The 25,189-nt window shown below is 46.5% G+C and overlaps 1 protein-coding gene across 2 annotated transcripts in view; it reads right to left on the minus strand.

The window, feature by feature from the left end:
- Nucleotides 1–25,189, minus strand: part of SEMA5B (semaphorin 5B) — a 349,785-nt gene that overhangs the window by 19,447 nt on the left and 305,149 nt on the right. For both annotated transcript variants that reach the window (XM_034785184.1, XM_034785185.1), the window contains exons 15-22: nucleotides 22,764–22,907; nucleotides 19,819–19,966; nucleotides 18,134–18,359; nucleotides 17,154–17,372; nucleotides 14,755–14,925; nucleotides 13,761–13,910; nucleotides 12,934–12,978; nucleotides 5,444–5,649 (exon numbers count right to left, since the gene is read on the minus strand). In XM_034785184.1, the coding sequence (XP_034641075.1) occupies nucleotides 5,444–5,649; nucleotides 12,934–12,978; nucleotides 13,761–13,910; nucleotides 14,755–14,925; nucleotides 17,154–17,372; nucleotides 18,134–18,359; nucleotides 19,819–19,966; nucleotides 22,764–22,907 (1,309 nt within the window). The remainder of the gene's footprint in view (nucleotides 1–5,443; nucleotides 5,650–12,933; nucleotides 12,979–13,760; nucleotides 13,911–14,754; nucleotides 14,926–17,153; nucleotides 17,373–18,133; nucleotides 18,360–19,818; nucleotides 19,967–22,763; nucleotides 22,908–25,189) is intronic.

Consider the following 25,189-nt stretch of genomic DNA (forward strand, 5'->3'; position numbering starts at 1 on the left):
TTTTTTTTTGGTGTGCGTTGGAAGAGGGGTAGTCTTATACGGCGAGTATATCCCAAACTCTATATTTTAACTGGAAAAGTTGGGGGTCGTCTTATACGCCCAGTCGTCTTATACGCCGGAAAATACGGTATACCCGAAAGAAACAGATTTTTAAAATCAAACCGATATCCAAAGTCTGCTTCAAGCTTTATTTCTCACTACACAGTTGAAAGCTGCACCAATCTTTAAGACTGATAATTCGTTCAGAATATTTATTCTTCAGCAAGGCAGAAACTCTCTCGTGCGATCCCCATATTGATATTTTGTTGCTATAAAATATTTTGCAATTGTCTGACATCCCTTGCAGAGGGTGCCTGCTCCACGTGGGTCTTTGGCTCTCAGTGGGACTATTCTCACCTTGTTGAAAGGCGTTTAATTTCGACTGTTTGATTTATATAGCTCCCATGAGAATTAATGAATATATTTTTCCATTTATGAATATTTTCTAATAGCTGTATTTTCATTCAGAGATATAACTTTGTTTGGGCAGGTGCGATATTCGCAGACTTACCCAAGTTAGTTTGTAGTGGCCTGATGTCTTCCTATAAACTCCAGGCACTAGGAAATATATCAAACATTTACAAGTTTCTTCACAGCCCAATCCTGAAATCCTCACTCAGTTTTCACTCTATCCTCTCATCTAAAGCTCTCGTTGGAGCAGATGGCAGTTTTGCTTAAGCAACAACTTTTCCCATGGTTTACAAGGGATGGCAGTGGGGGTGACAGAGACAGGATGTGGAGTAGAGGAACTGGAAGCTTTGATCATTTGTCTGAGGCATCTCTACAGAGAGAGAAGTTTGATTTTATAAAATATATGGATAGGTCTTCAAAATAAAGCTACAAGCTACATTAAAAAAAAGATACGTCAATACAAGCACAGCTGGGAAGAAACTCTATATAGTTGTCATCACACCCAACCTTGAAAACAGGCAATTCTCCTTAATTGATATGACCCTGATCCAAAGTCCACTGAAGTTAATGGAAGCCTTTCCACGGACTTCAATGGGATTTGGTTTTGGCCCTATGTGCAGGTGCCTTTCCCAGACTATTCTAAAATTCAGTCCATACGCTTTGTAGAGTCAACACTTAGCCCCCTTAATTAACAAAGAATTTAACAATAAGAGAAAGTTCAGTTGGAGCCTTGTCTCCAGGCATGGCTGCTCTAAGGCTCCTATCTCAGAACAGCTCAGCCCTGACCCTGGGTCCTCCTTGCTTTTCAATCCAAGATTCCTCCCCCCTTATATCAGGTGCAGAGCTAACTAGCCACTTGGAAAGCATGGGCTGCTGGGCAATTCCCAGAAGGAACAAAACCTGCTAAGAATGTCAGTATTGCTCTCCCCTATTATCATCAGTTATTAACTAATCAGCCTGACAGTACTGGGGATGTCCTGGGAGGTTCTGTAACCCATTCTGCCACGATGCCCAGTTCAAAGAGCTGCTAATTCTTATCTTATCATGCCCTTGTACTGCATAGTGCTTGATATTGTCAAAGCCCTGTATGAATTTAACTAATGAATGAAACGTGAACTACTTACTAGGTGACCCCAAAAGTCTCTCCCTACAATTTATGAATAAGAACTCAAAATCTACGTATTGCTGATGAAAGCATATGTATGAAATCTTTTAAAATGTCACAGCAAAAATATCTAATAATAGAATCCACCAAGTCTGACAAAGCAAGATAGAAATTCAAAAGAAGCCAGGAAAATAAAACATTCTTGTACAAAACCCTATCCTGGCAAGTTATCATCAACTAAATAATCAATAGGTCACTGTCATCTATGGTATTTACATCTGATCTGCATTAATATGTTGCTGTACTTGAGTGTCCCAACAAGGCTCAGACCTGGTAAGATTGCCTTCATTAAATCTACCTTAATGTAAAATTCACCTCGATTTACAATTCCGCATTTAGCACTGTACATTTGAGTGTAATGCTCTCAAACTTTCGGCTGTGTTCCCCTGCTGATTGGGCAACAGAGATATTTCAAGATGAATACGAAATAAAGAAGGTTGCAGAAGTCTGAGTAGTATCAAAAGAATAGAGAAAATAATAGAGCTGTGCATTAGCTCAGCCTTGTGTTACCATCCAGTCAATGTCCGTTATCGGTTTCTTTTACTGCAAAGTAGCCGACTGACTATATATTTCCTTAAGCTCAGGTTTTATTAACCCAGACGCACGCACATACATACATACTGTGTCCGTGTGCATTATTCTGACCCAGAAGCTCAACTGGAATTTAAACATTTAGAATACAGACAGGTCCAAGCCAAAATTCCAGAGCACTTCCCATTTTTAAGAAGGTGAATTTTAGCCCCCGTGAATTTAGAACGACAATAAGGTCCATGTTACTGTATAGAGCTCAGTAGGATAACACTAAAACCATGGACCCTTCTTTAACTGATGAGAATTCTAACTAACATATTTTTAAACTTAAAAAACCATTAAGAACATTTTTAAGTTTCCCCTTTTTAAAAACCAGAGCAGGACAGAATCTCTCCCATCAAAACAAACACCTACTACAGATCAGTTTAGGCAGGCACAAAACATAAGCAGTGAAAAAATCCCTCAAAATGCCTGCTGAAGTATGTCAGCTACTCCCAAATACAAAACTAACTAATACTACCCCTGTGCCTTATGTTCCACACACACATGCAACCTCTCTTCAACTGCACTAACACTACATTATTTAGAGAACAATGAGAAGTGACTCAACTGAAGTTTCAGAGTAGCAGCCGTGTTAGTCTGTATCCGCAAAAAGAACAGGAGTACTTGTGGCACCTTAGAGACTAACAAATTTATTAGAGCATAAGCTTTCGTGGACTACAGCCCACTTCTTCGGATTCAACTGAAGTGTAAGTCTAAGGTTGTTGGACAGACTAAAGTATGGGTTTAAGGTAAGAGGAACTATATGCAAGCAGATTTTAAGGGGACATGATTTTACAGAGGGAGTGAGAAGGGATTTCATTTAAATCAACTGCCTTCACCAACCTGGACGTCCATGCCACTCACGCCCCACTGCCTCTGTAAAATAAGATCTCTTTAAATTCTTCTTAATATACAAGTCCCTTTTACCCTGAACTCTTAGTTCTTGGTTGTCCAATGATCTTCGATTTACATACTTCAGTTGTGTCACTTCTTAATGGTCTCTAAATAACCCCCATCTTGTCCATCACTTCTTATATGCGAGTCCCTCCTTTCCGTTAACCACCTTCACTGTCCTACCTTGCACTGTCTCCAATTAGCTAAAACTTCCTTCAAATCAAGTAATCTAAACTGGACACCCAGAATGTGATCTAACTAATGCTAAGAATTCCTACCTAATATATATACACCCCGCCCCCCCTTCAGAGAATCCAACATCCTATCAGCTTTTACTGTAGCTGCACACAAGAGCAAATATTCAGATATTCGGCCTGTCAAAAACCCCAGGTCCTTTTCTGATACTGTATTAACTAAACCATTGCCATTTTAAACTGTGCTTCACTTGAATATTATCAACTTTATACAGACACATTCCATTCCATAATCCATTTGCCCAGTCAATCAATATTAGTCTGTAATCAGCTGTATCCATCTGAATCTTAGCCACTCCCACTATTTTAGTATCATCTGCAAATGTACTGATCTTATACATCACAGCAATGTTTGCATCATTACCAAAATATTAATATAGTGCCCTGCAAGTATCCGTTCCTTGCCCACTTACAAAAAGAATATCCCCCTTTCACTCCAGCCCTCTGCATGCTGCTCATTAAATAAGAGAACAGTCCTGCAAAACTCTACTCACACGAGCAGGCCTTACTCACCGCTGCAGGCCTACCAGGACTAGTCATATAACTGAAAGGTTTACTCCTGTGGTTTCGGAGCTTTCAGGATCTGGCCTCAATCCTTTACCCATCTTCATAATTTATTATTTACCCAGTATTCTGAGAGTTTATAGGATAATCCATCCTGTGAAACTTTGTCAAGAGCTTTCTCAAAATCCAGATATTGTCTGCTGCTTCCCTTCTACCTAAATCAATATTTATTTAATTTTAAAAAAAGGAATCCAATTTGCGTGACATGATTTACCATCCACAAATGCATGCTGACTCTCATTATTATGCTGCACCCTTATTAAACTGCATGCAACTGTATCCGTAAGCCACCAGGAAATGTATTTTTGAGATTGCATTTACAAACTTCACAATCCTGCAAGGTGCTAAACAGCAGAGGAGAGGCCCGTAACACCCATCAGGAAGTACTCACCACCTCAATCAAGACCGCAGTTACCAGATGAGTCTGTAATTTTCAGACTCTTATAATATTTCTTTGCAGTACCAGAACAATAGCCACTCTCTTCCAATTATCTGGTATAGCCCCATTATCATCATTGTTGTTATTATTATTTGTGTCGTGCTAACACCCAAAGGCCTCAATCAGGATTGACGTCCTCTTGTGCGGGGCGCTGTGAAAACGTTTAGGTAGAAACGGTCCCTGCCATGAAGAGCTTACAATCTATGGCCCCGATCCTGCAATGAGCACCGTTCAAAGTCTATGGGTACAGGGGTCTGCCTGCATGGAGCTTATTGCAGGATCATGGCCTAAACAGGAAAGACAGACAGACAACATACGCAAAATGTCAGTGATACGTAACTACTGGGGAGGAGCAGTTGTTTGTTGTTATAACTTCCAGATCATCCTCCCCACTGTGTTCCTCTGCCCCAAGACAGTCTGCTCCACTCAAAGTCCCTTCCTGCCACCTCAGCAGTCACCATTCAGCTGTCTGATCCCCAATCTCATCTATTACTGGTAGACATCATCCATTACTCCCCCAATTTTACACAAATACATGTTTACCGTTGTTTCAGTATTCTCAGTCTTCTCCAGCACATTGTCTCCTGCAACTCCTCCATGCATGTATTGCTAATGCTCTCCTTACGAAATACAGATGCCAAGGGAGCATGTTCTTCCTACCTCCTTAAGATCAGATTCCAACACTTCACAAACTGAGTAGCCTCATTGATTTCAAAGGAGCTACTTGCAGAGTAAGGAGTTACCCAACATAAATAAGGGTGGCAGAATTTGGTCCTTATTCTGTTGCCCCAGGAACGGCCTCACCAAGTTTCTCCTATTTTTCATTCCCTCAGTGTATTTAAAGAATCTCATCCTGTTTATCTAAATATCACCAGTAGCTATTTGTACTTTAAGATTTCCATTTTTCTCTCAATTCCTTCTGCTTCTTTTTATCAAGCCCTAACAATGCTGTCGGGTTATCCTCTTTCTGATTCTTTTATGTACATATATACATTTTATCTATGTATCACACGCACACACATTTATAATTAAAACCATAGCATAAATATATACGTAGGCAGCTGTTATCAATTTGCCAGTGGTGTTTCTGGTAAAGTATCCTACCTTGAATTCCATGGGCGTGTACTTTTCATTCTTGGGGGTTGTGTTGCCTTTGTAATGGAGATGATTGGGAGTGGTTGGGTGGATAATAGTCGATTCCTGGGACTGCCGCTGACAGCGCTGACAGTACACATAGATCACAAACGTTAAGAGACTGGAACCAAAGAAGCAGGAGACCCCGGTGGCAATCAGATGGATGAGACTAAACCCTGCAAGCAAAACAACAAGTGACGCTCCTTTCAAAGAGCAGCCTTCTTCCTCTCTGGACAAGAGCACAGATACAAATCAGAGCTACATCATCTCGGAATCAATGGGGATAAGTTGCTGAATTGAATGGGTCCATACATTGTTTTCTCAAAGCTCTTTCCCTGTCTCCCCATTCTCTCTCCCTCTATTGATACTGAAACTAAACATTCTGTTAAGCTGACAGCAAAAGAAACGAGGCATACAGACAATACACGTTCATGGATTCCGAAGCACGGGCATGTCATGGAAATAGGGGGCTACAAAAACTCAGTGTTTTATCCAATGGAAAATAAAAGCCCTCTTTGTTGGCGACCCAAAAATATCCAGTGGGGGAGGTGTATGGGGGGAAGCAGCATGACACATTCCTCCTTTATGTAATCCCCACAGAGACGTCGACAACGCAAAAAAAACACAAACAAAAAACCAAAAACCCATGGCAGCAAGTCTCAGAGCCTGGGCCAACTGACTCAGCCACGTGGGGCTCCCACTATGGGGCTAAAGAATAGTAGTGTAGACGTTCCTGCTTGGGCTGGGGTCTAGGCTCTGAGACCCACCACCCACCACGCCGGAAACGTCTACTCTGCTATTTTTTAGCCCGGAAGCTTGAGCCCCACGGGCCTGAGTCAGTTGATTCAGGCCGAGACTCACAGCTCCAGGACTTTTTTGCAGTGTCCACGTATCCCAAGTGTGCTCAGCCACCTTGTTTGTTGATTTGGCAATTAGTCTCCCCCCACTATCTATGAGGTGTATTAGCAACAGTAAAGAGTGTGCTGGTAGGTGCACAGGAGGGGCCAGGGAAAGGGGGGGAAATGAGACGGAAACAAAATGGGCAGTGGGGAGAAAAGAAAATACCAAGGAAACTGCCTGAAATATTCTTTGATCAAACTTCTCCATGAGCTGCCCAGACAGAATTCCAGGCAGACCCTGGCGAGGCAGCTATAGTACAAAGATGTCGAAGAGCAGAGCTCTTAACCTCAGGTTTCAAACACTTCCAACACAGCATGTTATCTCCTGGAAGGAGATGCATATCTACAGGCAGGAGAAACCACAGGTGCTGGGAGAGGTAAATGGAGGAAGTCAAATAAACGCTAGGAGAGAGTCATCCTTCATGTTCTTCATTCCAGCTTCACCCCAGAGAACCTTTACATGGTCAGGGTATAACCAAACGGCCAACAGCTCTCCACCTTACACAAGAGGAACAGCCCTGACTGGAGTCCATGGCACAACCAGCACTAGCAGATTGGGGAGGAGCGGGGACTGGAAGAGTCTTGTGCAGCACCCAGATGTGATCTGTTTAGTGTCCATCTTCAATCCGAGGCTGCTGCTTTCCAGTCGAAAGAGTGGAGCGATTTGAGGAGAATCAGCAGCGTTAGCCCAAATGTACATTTCTACTGACATTGGTCTGCTACACAATCTTTCCAGGAAGGACGACATGGGCCACAAAAGTTGAGAGGAACCACTGCACTACTGAACATCAACATGCTCACCGCTGAGTGCAGCCACTTATGTTCAGAGACTAGCTACCAGAATCTATGGGAGTAACTATGACTCTATGACTGACTCTTCAAGTGTTCTACTTGGGGGGATCGGGCTCTTGAGGCATGAAGAAGCAGCTTCGTTGAGGAGGCGGGGGTTGACTCCTCCCAAGCGGCCGGCGCTCCAGCTGGATAAGGAGGTTGCACCTCTCCTCTTGAGGTTTGCTGATTCTCCCACTAATCTGAACCTTTTAGGGGGAAAAGACATGGTTCACCACTGATCCTCCTAATCAGATCTAGTTACTGGGGCAGCAACAATAGATCCTTAACCTTCCCGTGGTGCCTGCCGGATGCCACTTATATGGTGGTGACCAAGAGGATCTGCTGCCCTGCCCCAGAGCGTGACTTGGGCTGAAAAACACCCTGTGGGAGAACACTTTTGTTTGAAAAACAATATGAATTAGCCTAGCCTTATGGTTTGCAGCAAATTGCCCTTTTTTGCGTAGAGAATGGCGGGGTTCTCTTGAAATTTTACATCTACGGCGACTTAAGTCACTCCTGGACTGGAGGTGGCAGGCGCTCTTCGAATGTAAAGGACTGGAAACCGGGACCCTCCAGACCTTGAAAAGATCAGCCTTAGTCTTCGGACACTGCTGCCTAAGAAGGTTCGAATGAACACCATTCCATGAGGTTCTTTCCCTCATGCGATGTCTTTCTCCATTTTCCCACTGTTCTTATCCAAGCTATCTACCTTGCCTCCTTCATGGGATTCCCGTAATGATTATATTAATCATGCTTGCTGTCACCAGATTTGACGTATGTATTGGATGGGCCATCTGTGAGTGTATTGCATGCTCCAAATAACCCAAAAGAGAACCTGCATGGGTTTGACAAATAGCCCAGGAAAGCCAAAGTATTCATCTGCAGAGGCTGCGGTCTCAACTTTACTGTGTGTGGCATAAGTGACTGTCAGGCAGAGAACGCTAAAATGATGCTTATTCTTGATCTGCTCAAGATACAGATGTGCCTGTTTCTGCCTGTCAGAGGTTGGTGACATTTTACTTTTTGATGGACATGCTTTTCAAATAGAGAATTTCACCCACTAATTTTACTATTTTGCTCTAATCTTTATTTAAAAAAATATCCTATAGAAATAGAGTTTAACTGGGAGTTTGATAGGGTTCTATAGAGACTTAATAGGGTTTTATAGTAATTACATGAAGGAATGTACAGAATTGAGTAGACCCATAAAAAATGGTTACCTACCTTTCGTAACTGTTGTTCTTCGAGATGCGTTGCTCGTGTCCATTCCATTCTAAGTGTGCATATGCCCACGTGCACAGTTGTCAGAGATTTTTGCCTTATCGGTAAATGTACGGCCAGCTGTGGTGCCCCCTGGAGTGGGATCGGTATATTAGGCGCTCATGGATCGGTATATTAGGCGCCGCCAGCCCTACACCCTCTCAGTTCCTTCTTGCCTGCAACTCCAACAAAGGAGTAGGAGGGCGGGTCATAGAATGGACATGAGCAACACATCTCGAAGAACAACAGTTATGAAAGGTAGGTAACCGTTTTTCTTCTTCGAGTGCTTGCTCATGTCGACTCACAAGGCGTATCCATGGAGGTGGGCTCGGAGTTCACAGACGTGCAGCTTGCAATACTGCTCTACCAAAGCCAGCATCGTCTCAGGGCTGCTGGGTAAGCACATAATGCGATGTACGTGTGTGGACAGACATCCAGGTGGCAGCCCGGCAGATATGCTGGATTGGCAGTTGGGCTAGGGAAGCTGCCAAAGAGGCTTGTGCCCTGGTTGAATGGGCTGTTACAATCGCCGGATGAGGCACCTGGGCCTGGTCGTAGCAACAGCGGATGCAGGCAATGATCCAGGACGAGATTCTCTGAGCCGACAATGGACGACCTTTCCTCCTGTTGGCCACCATGACAAACAACTGCGTCAACTTGCGAAAAGACTTGGTCCCCTTAATATAGAAGGCTAACGCCCTTCTGACATCCAGAGAATGCAACCTGCGCCTCTCCTCCAACTTAAGAGGTTTAGGGAAGAAGATAGGTAAGAATATGTCCTGACGCCTATGGAACAGTGAGACCACCTTGAGCAGGAAAGCAGCGTGCAGCCGCAGCTGGACCTCATCCTTGTAAAACACTGTCGGGCAGCTCAGAAGTGAGCGCCCTAATCTCAGAGACCCAGCGGGTGGATGTTACTGCAACCAGGAATTAAACCTTCCAGGAAAGGAGAAGGGGACAGCAGGAAGCCAGAGGCTCCAAGGGGGGCCCTGTGAGCTGCGACAGCACAAGATTCTGGTCCCACAGAGGCACGGGGTTCCTGACGTGAGAGTGGAGGCGCTCTAGGCCCTTGAGGAACCTGACCATCATGTCCTGGGCGAAAACTGACCTGCCCTTGAGCAGAGGATGGAAGGCCGAAATAGCGGCCAAGTGGACCTTAACAGATGAAAGGGACAAACCCCGGAGCTTAAGATGCAGGAGGTAATCCAAGATGAGCTTGGTGGCTGGACACCCAAAACGGTAGACTGGCTGTAGAATAAATCTTTCTGCCAAAGAAGTCCAGTTGTTTGGCATCTTTATTTTTCGGTGAGCCACTCACCTATCCATGCCTGTCCCTCTTGTTAACTGTGGACACAACTAGCGACCCCGATAGTGGGTGGGTGTGGAGATATTCAAACATCTCTGTGGGGACATAATACTTCTCTTCTGCCCTTCTGGACACGGGTGGAATCGAAGATGGGGTCTGCCACCGTGTTTAGAACCCAGGAATGGACAGGCAGCTTGATGTGGGCTGGGGTAGGAGACAACATGATGTTGAACAGGTCATCTGACTGCTCCGCCAACTCCTTGATTTCGAGGCTTAAGTTGTTAACCACGCTTTTAAAGAGAGCCTGGTGCTCCTTAAAGTCGCCAGGGGGACTGCCAGTCTGGGAGAGCCCCGCCACCCTTTCGTCTGGCGACGAAGATGACGAGGGCATCGCAGGGGAAGGGGCAGGTTCCCTTGCCCTTTCTGGGGATGGCTCCTTGGGTGGTGGCCCGTTGTGCTGTCCCCACAATGGACTCCACACCCTGTTCCGAATCCAGTGCTGGCGGTGCCGGGAGGTTTTCCGAGGCAGCCAGGGAGGAGTGGTGGAAGCATGGAACCGGCATCATCGGTACTCCCCAAGGGTTCCAACACGGCCACTGGGCAGGCCGCTGGCCCTGCTGCCACCCTGCCGTGCTGGTCTCGCAGGCCGACAGAGATTTGGACCCCTTTGGCGATGGGTTGAACCCTAGCTCCGACTCGGACCAGCCCCCTTCCGGTGATCACAGTGGGGCTGTGGAGGCCTGCATCTGCCAACTAACCCTTGTCAGAGACCGGTGTCTAGCGGGCGGGGGTTGCCACCTGTCCCTCCAGCAGTACCGGGACAGCGAAGATTGGTGCCGCAATGGTGAGCAATTCCGCACTGGCGGGGACTGATGCATAGGAGACCGCCTAAGCGATAGGCGCCAGCGCCAAGGCGATCTTAGGCGGAAGACTGGCCGGTACTGGAAACGTGGTGCCTCAATTCCGGCATTCATGCCTCGTGGAAGGAGAGCGTGGTGCCAGGACCTGGGCCGTCTAGCCGGTGACCGAGGTTGTGGGACCGGGGTCCTAAGCCGTGGGGACAGAGACAAACGCCTGAGATCCAGGGACCGATGGCGCTCCCCTGCCCTTTGGGGAGGTCCCATGCCCTTGCTTGCCCTTAGATTGCAGGGCCTTAGCCATGTCCGGTGCGAAATCTGTGGTGCCGGCCAGGATCCCCTACTGCTCCCAGGAGTCGGAGTCACATCCCTGGCTGGTAGGGGGGTCTGACCATAGCGGTATTCCCCTGTAGCTCCAGGGCTGGCCCGGGGCATGAATTAGACCCTTTGCCCAGGGTCCCCTTCCCCTTCTTGGGCGCCACAACTGACCCTACGGATACCGGTAAGGCAAAAATCTCCATTGACTGTGCATGCGGGCACGCACACACCAAAAATGGAATCGACACGAGCAAGCACTCGTAGAAGAATCTATGATTTACTTTTTAAACATTGTATAAAATTCCATAGCAGGCATATAATTTTCTATTATATTTTATAGGATGGTCCAAAAAGTCTACAGAAAGACTATAATTTCCTATTAAATTTTACAGGACTTTTCCATCAGGGCAGTTCCCTCCTAAAAATCCACTTCTACTTTAACCACCCTCGCATCTCATATCAACATTACAATAGCAAAAACGTAGAAAGAATTAGATGAGTTCAGTGATGTCACACGACTTGCTCTTGTCCAGTTTGCCCATATTGTAACAAATCTGGTGATGGTTCCACGAGGAAGCATGTCTCTTCTGTGATTTTCATTCATTCATTCATTCAGTACAGTAGGAAATCCTTTCTGAAACCTGAAGCTCTTTTACAAACAGCTCCAGCCCTTGAAAGAGCCATCAGATTTTGTGCGTGTTTTCATAGCACCTTGGAGGCAAGAGATTTGGGGTTTTTTTCATAGGCAGCACATCAGTTCCCAAAGGTGCCTCCCCGGTTCATCACTTTTTAAATGTTGGTTTTCTCTTCAAGATGCAGCACAAGGAGCTTATATTGATTAGCTTCCTTGCCAGATATTGTAAGATGCTAAGTAATAAATAATATTTGACAGTATCAAATATAAATTGTAACTGCAAATAAAATAGCAATGGAAAAAAGACAGTTCAAATTGTCAATAGCAATGCATAACTCTGGAGTGCAAGGATAATCAGGAGCCCCAGAATAGGAGCAGATACCCTACATTATTTGGGCAGAAATAAGTGATGCAGAAATACACTCTTTATATAATTGGTACTGAAGTCATAATTCCACTGACTGCCCTGCAGCCACACACCAAGAAGCTACATATCAAAATACTGATGTTTTATTTGTATTTTTTGTTATCCCTTGGAAGGGAGAGTTGCTCTGCAAGGACCAGAAGTTGTGCTTCATCATGAGGACTTGCAGGCACAGCTGGTGATTTGTATTTCACAAGAGCTTTGTGTTCACCACCAGTGGAAATCTACCAGAACCCCTGCGTTAAGCTTCTCTGGTACCATTTTAAAACGTACAGAAAAATCAATAATCCGCGTCCCCAGCGGCATTGTAGGGAGCAGTAAGGGCAAGTCACAGAAATCTTGAAAGTCTTCAGAAGACCTTATCAATCTAGAACTTATAGGACTGTGGAGAGGTGAAGTTATTGATTGGATCTTCCAAGTTCTACACATAATGAAGATGCAGCTGCTTGGTAGATAAACAAGGACATGAATGGAAGGGAATGCTTGGGAGGATGACTGTCCACTCTGATCTAACCCACCTTGTCTCTCAAACCTCATTATACTGCAAAAGTACAGTCTGGGATGTTCTACTCATTGAAATGTTCATAGGTGTCTGAAGGATACCTCCCTCCAGACAGCTGGAGTGTCAGAGGAATCTCTCTTCATTTCTCTTGGACCATTTACAAAGTGGGCACAACAAGACAGGCATGTGCTCCCTGCTAATTAACGACCCTGAGGACCCACCCCAAATTCAGAAATAAGTAAGAGTCTTGGAACTGACAGCTGGACAGAGCAATACATTCTTTCAATCTGACTCAGACAACGAGACTCCATGGGAATTAAGGATACCAGCAGGATGCGAATTGGGTAGATTAATGGTTTGGTTGATGCTGCCCAGAAAGGAAAAGCCACATTAAGATACAAATAAGATATATAGTTAGTTGTACTCTACCTCCACAGTTCGTGCTCTCATCAATGCTCGAGGCCGGCAGGATCACTAAACAAAGAGAAAGCATTGGGGAAAGTTGTCATTTTGCCATCAGTTGCAAATACCCCCTTTGCTCCTTGCAGAAGTTGATTGTGCATTCCACAGCAAGCTGCGGTCCTAAGTGGAGAGATTGGCTGACAACATGGAGCAAAATTTTACAAAGACTCTGTATAAACCCCAACGGCACAAAGGTGCAGCACAGAAAAGAACACTTAGAAGGGGTTCTTCAGTCTAAAACTGCTAAATATTTGCACAGGGGACTCAAATTCAACTGACACAAAGTCTCAGGTTCCAGGTGTTCATGAACCTCAACCTGTCAGCAAAACTACACCCGAAGAGCCATCAATGCCCTCTCCCCTCCCCACATCAGCCCTACAAGCCCAGACGCCTTGCCCCTGTGGGATGTTTCCCCTGGGGTGTCTGAATGAACAAAATTCCAGTCGCCAACATTCACACAAACGCTAGGGTTCATTTAATTAACGCCTCATGAACTGCACCCTGCAGGGTTTAATGGCTCCAATTCAAATTAAGCAGCTTAATTTACTGTAACTATAAACAGCATTGCCTTATGGGAGAGCTGAGCTGCCACATCCATTTCATGCACAAGGTGCTGTATGTTACGGAGGGGGTTTTCGAAGAGGTCTGCAGGCGTGTGATACGCCATTGCCATGATTTCTAGTGGCATCCAAACGCCTTAGGCAGCTCTAGACATTGCAGCCTATGTTGACTGACAGTCATTCCTCCTAAGAGAAACCTGCTTTCCTTGCCCTGGGGGGCTATGCTGCACCTACCGGGAATCTCGTTGTACAGGCAGTCTTGGTACTGCGTGCTGTTTCCGACGCACTGGGATGACTCTGGATTGTGCATCTCGCAGTAACGGCTGCGATACTGGATCCCGTCTTCGTTGCACAGGCTCCACTCTGACCAGTCCGACCACCCACCTTAAACCCAACCAGTCTGAAATCAGGAATAACGCACACACAAGGCTGCCACGGTGGAGGGCAGGGGGAAGCACGACACCCGTACGATCCCAACTTCCCCAGTGTTTGGGAGTGTCTGAATCCTGATTCCAGTGCAGGCCCATCTCTAGTACGGCGCACAACAGGGAGCCTTCAGGGGGCTGGATTTAATTCCCTCAATATAATCAACATTACCACTGTGCAACCTAAGCGTCACACTACTCCAGTGAGTGCAAAGCAGCCTGACGGCTGACTTAGCCAGCCCCAGAAGGAAAACCCAGACTAGGGGGACCCTCCTGGGGCTCAGAGTGGGCATAAAGGCTCCTAGATCAGCCCTCTTCCTGTAGTGGCACAGAAGCTGGCTGGAGTTTTGTTCTAGCTGCCATAATGCCCTCGTGGGGGGCTGCTGGCAATCAGCATAACTTACTGTAGCCTGAGGGCTGCTCTAATGTCCTATTAGCCACCAGCCCAGCATGTAGCCAACCCAGGGTCAGGGGAGCATAAAAGTGGCTTCAAACCACCTCTGCACCCTTTTCCCATCTACCCGTCAAGTTGTGATGTGAGCTCCTCACCCATTCTGTGTAGCACAGCACAGGGAAGGAAAATCCCTTGTCACCTGCACAGGCTGCGACTTCGGAGACTTCTCTTGCAAATGTCTCTCCTCAAAACTGATCTGCTTTTTCAATTATTTTAAATGGCTCAGCTAACAACAAGATTTTGGCTGGCTGGCTCTAGAATACCAGGCCATGCTCTAGTGAACAAGTTAAGAGGAAGGTGATGCATTTAATTTTAAGAATAGGGTGTCTATTCCTAAATAATCTGCTACCTTTGCAGGCGTGTGTGTTGCAGAGCGCCTCCTCGGTGTGCAGGCCAATGCAGATATCCTCTCCGCTGGACGGCGCTGGGTTGGTACAGGTGCGGGTACGCTGGTAGTGTCCTCCCCCACAAGTTGCTGAACACTGAGACCAAGGGGTCCAGCAGGACCATGAACCTTTTACTGAGGATCAGAAGAAATAAAAGAGAGAGACACACTGGCTTTTATTTCTCTTTCTCTGATGAACCTCGGGGGGACCAATTGAGTTTCGACCTCTTAGGCAGCCCAGCCCAACCTAACGAGCACTTTCTGTGCCACTAGGAATAGAGATTTCCTGGTGCAACGTCCATGCCCGACAAAGGACAACTTAAACCAACAACGAGGTTAAACATGTTATATATACTCCATAGATGCTGAATCAAACATATCTGTTATTCAGCCAGAGGGAACCCTGTATCTTAGACTGCTCTAAAGGAAACAATTCTTTTTCATGTTTCTTTGTTCTTACACATGTATAATATAGCCACGTTCATAATCTATTATTTACCTATTTCCTGACAAGGCCCACTTCACCTACGGGGAGGCTGAACTACCTAGATTTCTTGGAAACAAATAGCTGCTACAACCCAAACATTTTTAATGCAATAATTAGTCTTTGAGTTTGCGTAGATTTCAAAGTGCTTTACTAACAGTGAGTCTCAGCACACCCTTCTGAGAGGTGTAGATCAACCCCTTTTACAGACTGGAGAACTGAAGCACAGAGAAGTTACTTGACCCGAGGTCACGCAGCCAGTCAATGGCAAAGCTGAGAATGGAACCCATAAGTCCGGGCTCACAAACCCATATTCTGGCTACTAGACACTCTCCCCCTTTTTCTCATATCCATGTTCCTTTCCTTCAAATGTGATTCAGTGCAACATATACCGGTGTATTTATACACACAGAGAAAGAAGGAGGGAGGCAGAGATAAACCGATATAAGAACCATGCACTCAAAACAGTGTGCAATAAATCACTGCAAAAAGGAAAAAAGAAAAGCTGTGCAGGGTGCACAAAAGGGCACAACCGTTCGTGAAAAGCCACTGGGATGTTCCAAAATAGGAGTAAAAGCCATCTTTGCAGAGTTCAAATTTTTAATTTTTACGGGCCACGTGGCTCAAATTTTGTCCCTCTCATTGTGCTCAGACCATTATGTTCACATCTCTCCTGTCTAAAAATGGCAGCTTTAGCTTTAGGGTTGCCAAGCCTCCAGGACTGTCCTGGAGTCTCCAGGAATTAATCTTTAATTAAAGATTATTGTTGTAGGATGAAACCTCCAGGAATACATCCAACCAAAATGGCAACACCATTTAGCTTCGCCTTTGATATTTTAAAATATAAGAAATATAATAAATGATACTGCTCATAATGATACTTAGCAGTTATAGTGATTTCACCCCAAGGCATAAAGTGTTTCACAGGAAGTGGCTAAGTATTGTTACTGTTCAGTGGTGAAGTGACAGCTGCAATTGTTTCTACGGGGTGAAGAGGAGTGGAGTGGGGAGAGTCCATGGACTACGAGTAAGGCCCTACTTAATTCGCAACACTGCGGAAATTGTGGATCCCACAATATTAGGCTTCCCCTGCAATGTTGACAGTGGGAGCCCCGTCCGAACCGGCGGCCGACAGTGGAAGCCCCTGCACTTAGCCCAGGGTTGCTGCTCTCAGCCCTGGGGTGCCGACAGCGGAAAATCACAGAAAGAATAATGGACCTTATTACCACAAACTATAAGATCCATTACGACTTTGATACGATTCTCCGTGGCTTGTCCGCAAGTCAGTAACAATTTTTTGACAATCATCCCGCAATTCAAGTAGGGCCTTCACTTTGAGTACTATTCTGGACCAGAAGTGCAACAAAAACACGAGGACGAACTCGAAAACCAGGTAACCTGGCACGAATACTCCCTGCTGGCCGTGCAGGAAATGCTAATTGATGTCAGGAGGAAATGCCCATGGTGAATACAGTACATAAGCAGGAGAGGCGGGAAGTGTTCACACACAAAAATTGCCACAACAATCATCTCTATGCAGTAGTAACCCACATTTGTTGTCCTCTCACCGGGGTAAGGGCACCACACTGCCCTCTGTTGGATGGAGCACTATGCCTGCACAAGTGTGTGTTAGTCACCCTCTAGTGGCTAGAAAAATGGAAATTAAGCTACAGTGCTGCTCTCTAGAGCATGTTGGTACGTCGCTCTCTAGGGACGACAGAGGGCATAAGGCATAGCACTGAAGTGTGCATGTATCACAGGCTGCCCAAAGCTTATTTAAATACCTTCAAAAAAGTGATACAAGTTAAAAACAGACATTTAGAATTATTGAGTCTTCATGAGAAGAGCACATAATTTTGTGGCGGAAAGAAATTTTTACCTGGGCAGGGATGTGGGTTACAATCTTGGTATTCCATTGCTGACCCCACGCAGGGCAGGCCACCATTTTTCGGCTCTGGGTTTGTGCATGTTCTCTTCCGGATCCGAAAGCCCAATTCACAGTCCCTGGAACACGATGACCAGGCCCCCCAAAAGGACCAGCCCCCATTGATAATCCGTGCAGAGGTCTTACCAGTCTTTAGAAGATCGTCAACTAGAGCTTCAAGAAGCACAAATAAGACACAAAACTGTTAATTTTGTGGCAGGGCTTTGGCTTGGAAACAAACTCATTCCATATTCAGGCTCTGGGGAGGAATTCTGTGGAAACTGCATCCCCCAGCGGTGCTGGAAACCCAGTGCCAACAGCGTGGCTCGACTGCTCCAGAGTGAAACCGAAAGGGAAATGCAAGGGAGCAATCTGGTTTCCCTGTGCAAACCCAGTGAAGTGACAAACCAAACCCGCAATGTCACAGGGGCAACAAACTGACGAGGGCCCAACTGGGCCTGAAAAGCACTGACCTGTGCTACAGGCAGCACAGAAGTTCTCTGCCCCACAGGCAGCACCAGGAAGATTTGTGCTTTCCCCTTGGGCCTCCAGAACATGCAGTGGGAGCGTACATGCCACACCTCAGGATGTCCCTTCCCGCTAGAGAGAACGGGGTGAGGCTACGCCCCCACCTGCAGCATCTCAGCCCCCTGCGGGCACTAGGAGGAAGCAGTCAATCCCTGTGCTTATGGGAGTGTAGTAAGACTGTGTCCCCTTGAGTGCAGGAGAACAAATGCTCCTTGCAGCCTCCCTGCATGGTGCTCCCATGCTAGGGCCAGTGACAGTTGGGTCTAGAGACTCTTGCCATCCCTGCAGTATGTGATGGTGTCAGAGCACAGGTCAGCGTTTATTCCTGACTGCGCCCCCCTTTCACCACCACAAAGGATGCAAAGCAGAGCTTGGCCTCGGGCTCTGGGCGAGCCGGCGGGACGTACAGTCGGTATCACAAACCGCCGAGCCGTCATTGGGGCAGAACCGACTCTCCGTCTTCTTCCTCCCAAACTGCAGCTCGTGAGGATCAGACAGCTGGGCGCGGCAGGTGTAGCGGAAGCGCTGCTCTTGGCGGGCTCCATTCTGGGTGAGGTTCACGGGCATCCAGGGGGTCCAGGGCGTGTTTCTGCGCACCTCTGGGCAGCCCTCTGGATTGCAGGTCTTGTATTCCTACCAACCAGGAAAATCACTTCTCGTTACTCCCAACTTGCTTAGGGATGAGCTTAATGACTAACACGTCTGCAGCACAGCTAAGAGGCAGGAATTCCTTTACACTCAAGAAACCAGCACGAAAACACATGGCTCTAAGAAGGCAGGCACCTGCATCACCCTGAGTGCTCCAGAGACAATTCACCCCCATGCAGAAGGACAGCATGATCCAGAGGGATTAACTGGGAGTTAACTGGTACAGAGGCCTCATACAGATCTTCGGCATGGGATGAATTTCACCCACTGACTTGTGGCCTATGTCTCCTTTCTTTGTTTCTTTGTTTTTGTTTCTTTGCCGATTGCAAGCTCTTCGGAGAAGGGAACAGGTCTTTGCACACATTTGGACAGTGCCTAACACATTTTGGGCAGGGCCACAATGCAAGTAATAAATGAAATAAATTATACCAATAGTAAATCTCTGGGGCTGTGAACAGCAGTGGGACAATCCTGAAAGTTAAATCTACAGAAGTGCATGGCCCATCATTGAAGTAAAAGCATTAGCCCATTCTCCAGCACTTTATATTCCAGTCGTGGCACTATCTGTTTACTTCTGAAGAGGCTTTTAGAAAACTTCTCTTTTGATTTGGGTTTCTGACATACACGGTGAGGGTGATGGGCCATATAGGTCCTCAGTCTAGGTCTGAATTCCTACTGACATTTGTAGAGGTTCTGTATGGGTGGATAACATGGTGGTCCTGGATTCTGACAACCCCATCACCACCATGTTACAGGATGAATTCCAATGAATAACACTGAGTTCCTGTTTTTTAAAAAAAATAAGGGAATTCCTTCTGGCAAGGGGATAAGAATATTCCTGCTTCAGGACTTTATATGACTCTAGAGTAGATACCAAATGGCTTGTGAACAAAATCAGAGGTCCCTGATCAAATCTGCTTACACATAGGAAAATCCTTCATAAAGAAAAACCTTTCTAAAACAAACTAATTCAAAATAGTGTGCACCCATCAGCTGACAAACTGCGGAGAAATACAATGGAAATGTTAACCAGTGTATCACCGGCAGGCTGATTAAATACACCTTCTATTGTCAAATGCGCGTGAGGCCCATTTCTGTGGTATGTGCAGGGCTCCCGCTAACTGCAGGAGGCTCCTCCACGGGAGTGAGATGTAAAGGAAAAAAACTGCTGGAACGCTCTCAGTTTCCCAGACAAGCGAGGGCAAAAGGCCTGATCGAAAGCCAACTGATGTCAGTGTAAAGATACCCCTCCCTCCCTCCACCCCGGCATCAAGTTCCATGAGCTTTGGCTACCTCCCAATATAGAATGAATCCACTGACCTACCATTCTCCCCATCTCGCCTAGCAGAAGTTGCTCCTGGCAATTTTTTACTAGCACAAAAAATGAAAAAATAAACACGAGCTCCCTTGTAGGCTGAATACAATGCCAGTAAATAATACATACCACAGCACAGCCTGGGCAGGTGTTGCCATTCTCGCAGGACCTCTGCCTGGAATGTATCCCTCCACCACAATTCGCACTACATTTATTCCAGGGGCCCCACGAAGACCAAAATATTGGTAATGGGCATGGACTGTTCTCGTTGCAGAATCTGAAAGAGTGTGGGCAAAGCACATCAGAGAATCCCTGTCACTTACTAGAGGCATCCGAAGGACAGAGGGATATGGGCTTTAAATGCCACCCCCAAAGCAGGATCACAGCCATTACATACGTTTTGGGTGAAATTCATGTGCCACCGAAGTCAAACTCAAGGGAAGTGTGGGCTTTGCTGGCATGCCACACAGGAGTGAATTTCACACTTGGCACTTCACCCAAGGTGGTTAACCATTTAGGGGGAGATTTGCTAACAAGCTCAGCACCCACAGTCCGGGGCACATTTTCAAAAGAGTTCAGATCTCCTTTGGATAGCAAAATCAATCTGATAGATTTTCAAAAAAGCCATACCCCCAACCCACATGTGCCACAATGGCAGACGCTGGGTGCTGAGCATTTTGGAAATCTGGTCCTTATTTTAGGTGCCTACATGGGAGGAGAGCGCTTCAATCTGTCCCCAGTTACAGGTGCTGAGCCCTTGATAAACTTTCGAATCGCACAAAACCAAATACCCTTGCCCTGCTCCTGCCCTGCCCCTTCTCTGAGGCCACACCCCCACTCACTCCATCCCCCCTGCCTCTGTTTCTCGCTCTCCCCCACTCTCACTCACTTTCACCGGGCTGGGGCAGGGGTTTGGGGTGTAGGAGGGGGCAAGGGCTCTGGCTGGGGCCAGAAATGAGGGGTTCAGGGTGTGGGAGCAGGCTCAAGGCTGGAGCAGGGGGTTGGGGTGTGGGTGGGGATGAAGGTGCTGGCTGGGTGTGTGGACTCTGGGGTGGGGCCAGGGATGAGGGGTATGGAGTGCAGAAGGGGGTTCAGAGCTGGAGCAGGGGGTTGGGGTGCAGGAGCGGGTGAGGGTGCAGGCTCTGGGAAGGAGTTAGGATACAGGAGGGGTTCTGACCTTGGGCAGGGGGTTGGGCTGCAGGAGGGGGGTTCAGGGTGCAGGCTGCAGCTGGGCAGCGCTTGCCTCAGGCGGCTCCCCATCGGCGGCACAAGATTAAGGCAGACTCCCTACCTGCCCTGGTTCCACGCAGTTCCTGGAAGCAGCTGGCATGTCCGACTCCTAGGCAGAGGGGCCAGGGCGCTCTGCACGCTGCCCGCACCTACAGGCGTTGCCCCTGCAGCTCCCATTGGCCACAGTTCCCGACCAATGGGGAGCTGTGGAGCCGGTGCTCAGAGTGGGGGCAGCGCATGGACCCCTCATGGCCGCCCCTGCACCTAGGAGCTGGACATGCCGTCCGCTTCGGAGAGCTGTGCGGAACCAGGGCAAGCAGGGAGCCTGTCTTAGTTCCACTACGCTGCCAACCAGACTTTTAGTGGCCCGGTCAACAGTGCTGACCAGAGTAGCCAGGGCCCCTTTACGACCCGTTGTCCTGGTCGAAAATCAGACACCTGGCAACCCTATGACAAACTGCTCTTTTGAAAATCCCACCTTTATTGATGTTCGGAACACAGGTAACTAGTGTTTGAAGTTGGGCTGTACCTAAAAGCAGATTAATGTTGTTTCATGTTTCCTTTTAAAAAGGGAACATCATTTTTGTTCAACTTTTGAATCAAACTCCATCTGAATTTTAATCACTCCAGTCTTTAAACTTAGAGCACAACTGACATGCAGTCTTTAAAGTTCCTTTTGAATGGCCACAAATCAAGCCAAACATGAAGATGTCCAGAGTCAAGAAAGTGAAATGAATTACCCTTTGCACAGTGAAAAACACAGAGAAACCTGTCTTAAGTCACTACTCAAGAGACCAGCAAAAATCTGCAGCCAAGTAGAAATGGCCTTTAATGAAATGTCAAAGCTAGAAACCACATGGGGATACTTTAAAGCATTTGCTTAAAGAGTGGCTGGACTCTGAGAAGTGATTCTGTGGAAAACGTATTGTCTTTCACTGATTCCAGATCAGATTTCCTGTTTTCAAGTAAAAACTGTTTTTTCTCATGCCCAACCCTGCAAACTCAACCTAAGATCTGAAAGTCAAACTGGGTCCTTTCTTTTTCGCACATAATTACCATTAACACTGACCTAACGGAGTGAATTGGAGTTGTAATTAAGGTGCAACTGATGTGTACTCTGACTAGAGTGTATGTACACCACTGCCCTCTAGTGGGTGGAATCAGAACTGCTCAACTGAGTATCCTAGGCGTTATACTGCTAATAGAGATTCTCTTTTAGCACAAGAGATAGGATCATCTGTGTTTGGGGCAAGAAGATGTCAGTTCTATCCCTGCTACTACGGCGAAGTTCTGAGAAATCATGGCATGCAGCACGGTGGTAACTGAAGTCTTAGGGCTTGTCTTCACTACCAGGGAGATCAACGCTGCTGAGTGTCGATTTAGCGGTCTAGTGAAATCGATGGCAGAGCACTCTCCGGCCAACTCTGGTACTCCAGCTCCCTGAGAAGAGTAAAGTAAGCCGGCGGGAGAGCATCTCCCATCGACACAACGCAGTGAAGACACCGCGTTAAGTCAACCTAAGCTACGTTATTTATATAGCTGGAGTAGCGTAACTTATGTCGACCCACCCCACTAGTCTAGACAAGGCCTTAGATTTTCTCAGCTTTGTTACAATATAGAGGATGGTCAATGTGGGTGAGCTAATGCATCTTAATTCTGGAATTCCCTCACTTCTATGTGCTTGACTGATCAGCCCTAACACTGCATTAACACTAGCTCTTAGCGTTTCATCTGCGTTAACTTCAGACCCATCCTTCCCGCTGCTACATATTTATAACCTTGAAAGTGAATGCACTGCCCTGGATGAAACACCCTTTAGTGTTTGGGCTGTGAATGCCTCTTACCGTTCTTCTCTGCTCTGTCCCACACAGACCCTGCCCCCATACCGCGGAGCAGGGTTGCTGCACGATCTCTGACGGACCTGAAAGCCAATCCCACAGGAGGTGCTGCATTGGGCCCAGGCGGACCAGGGTGTCCAAGCTCCATTTCTGACAGAGAAAAGAGAGGGGGCAGATGAGAAAACAGGCTATTTGGGTTAATTACAATTCTTCCAGTTTCATGCTATACTCAAAGGCTTAGGCTGTAAAGTTCCTAAGGGCAGCTCCACTAAATCACTGGGATACATTAGTTCTAAAAAGGCTCACTTCCCTTCAGCCAGACCCAAGCGATAGGCCCCAAGTTAGGACTGAGATTTTCAGAAGCATTCAACCTTGGCCTAACTCCATTCCCACTGAAGTTGATGGCAAAGCTCCCATTGACTTCAAACAAAGCAGAGTTAAGCCAATGCTGAACAATTTGAAAGTCCCACCTGAGGATTCTCTGAGTTTTCTGTGATGTTACTGTTGATGATTTCCCTTTCCCTTCAATCCCATTCCTCTACAAGTCTCATTGACCAATCCCCTCCAATATCTCTTTACCTTCCTTCTCTAGTCAATATGCTCACACAACAGCAGACCCCAACATTTGCATGTTAAAACCCAACCCTCATTGCATGAACTGGTCCTCCCACTAAATGGGATTCAGGTGTGGTGGGTCCACAAAACCAACTCTGCCAATGCCCAGGAGTTGGGAAAACTACCCCTCTCCATCGAAAGCACGCTGACACTACAGATTTGCTATAACTTGCGTTGCTAACTCAGGATTTTATCACGAATCCTGTGATATTTGGCAAATAAAAAACCCCAACATTTATTAATTTAAAAAAAATCTCATGATTTTTAACCCCAATCACAATTTTGGGGGCCTGATGTATGATAGGGGTTGGTAACACTACTAGATCATAAATCTCAATAGGACCAGGGGACAGAAGAATTAGATTACGGTCTTTCATGTGCCACAGATTCTCATCTCAGACTGAGCCACCAGATAGTTGCCTATCTCTCTCCCTGAAGACCTCATATCAATGTGTTACTGTTTCTAGTCCAGCAATCTCATTTTGTAAAAAATGCCACTTTCTGATGTCTACTCAAGAAACGACTCAGGTGCTCTCCTGTTACAGCCATGCTCGAAAGCTGAGCTGGAAAACAGATGTTACTTTTCAAAACCTTTACTGAACTAATAACACTGCTGGCAACAAGTGCGTTTTAGCCTGGCACCAATCATGGTACAGGATGAAAGTTAAAACCCAAGTTGCCCTGAACGTTTTTTGTGTTCGTTATCAGCTCTTACCTTCTCTGAGCAGCCTGACTTCAGAACAGTGCTGGATATCCCCTCCTCCCCATATAGGTGAAGGAATGAAAGATCCTTTTACATGAAAATCTTACTCTTCCATGTTTTAACCCACCTCTCACCTGCCAGTCCTCAATCCAGTAGGAGAGGTTTTACGCAAAATCTTAAAAGGGAAAAACACTACAAGGAGGATTTTTGTTGCTGTTGTAGCAGGAAAAGAAAATATATACAAAAAATATTCCTCATAAAAATAACACTTCCTGCCATCAGGTGATTTGTATTCCAAGTGGAGAGGAGTCTCAATGGCAACAAAAAGTTTCCATTTTCAGATTTCCAACTCCTGCTTTCTAATAAAACTCATCTTTAAACATCCTGCTTTCTCTCTGAGGAAACATCCCAATGGCATCTGAAGTCAATTAAAGGAAATTCTAGGGCTTACGTGGATGTAGGATGACCAGATGTCCCTATTTTTCAAACCCTGCTGCCTTCCTATGTTTTATGATGGAATACGTATTTCAGCCACTTCTTACAGGCTGTTCCCACCACTGTTCCCGCTGGACCAGAGCCTATAACGTGAGCGATCCTGAAATGCTTGTCCCTCTGGTGGGCCTGACATGGTCACGGAGAGAAAGGGTCACCTCAATACGAGGCAGCAGAGCAGTGGCAGGAATGGCTGGCTCTGCTGGGTAGGCAGAACGAGGAGGTGAGGCCTACTCAGTCTGAGGAGTGTTTAAAGAGGGGCTGAGGTAGATTAAAGCTATATAGGATCCCGATTCAGGAAAGCACTCAAACATAGGCCTAAACCGAGCTCTATTAGGGCAGCACTTAAGCACAAGCTTCACTTTAAATCCACAATTAAGTCCCACTGATTGCAATGAGACATAAGCAAGTCCTGTCCTGAATAGGGACGCTTTCCTAGGTCTGCCCTTGTCTCATGCCGCCAGCCGGCACCAATCCCCTACGTGGCGTGATGCTGATGGTTCACTAACTCAGGGACCCCGGCACACAAAGGAGGCACCTGAACTCTCCCGTGCAATAGACTGTCTCTCAGCCCCTTCCATTTGGCCACACTTCCAAGGCCAGAAACACAACACTAGTGTGC

This window comes from Trachemys scripta, chromosome 11 (assembly GCF_013100865.1).
Source record: "Trachemys scripta elegans isolate TJP31775 chromosome 11, CAS_Tse_1.0, whole genome shotgun sequence".
NCBI lineage: Eukaryota > Metazoa > Chordata > Testudines > Emydidae > Trachemys > Trachemys scripta.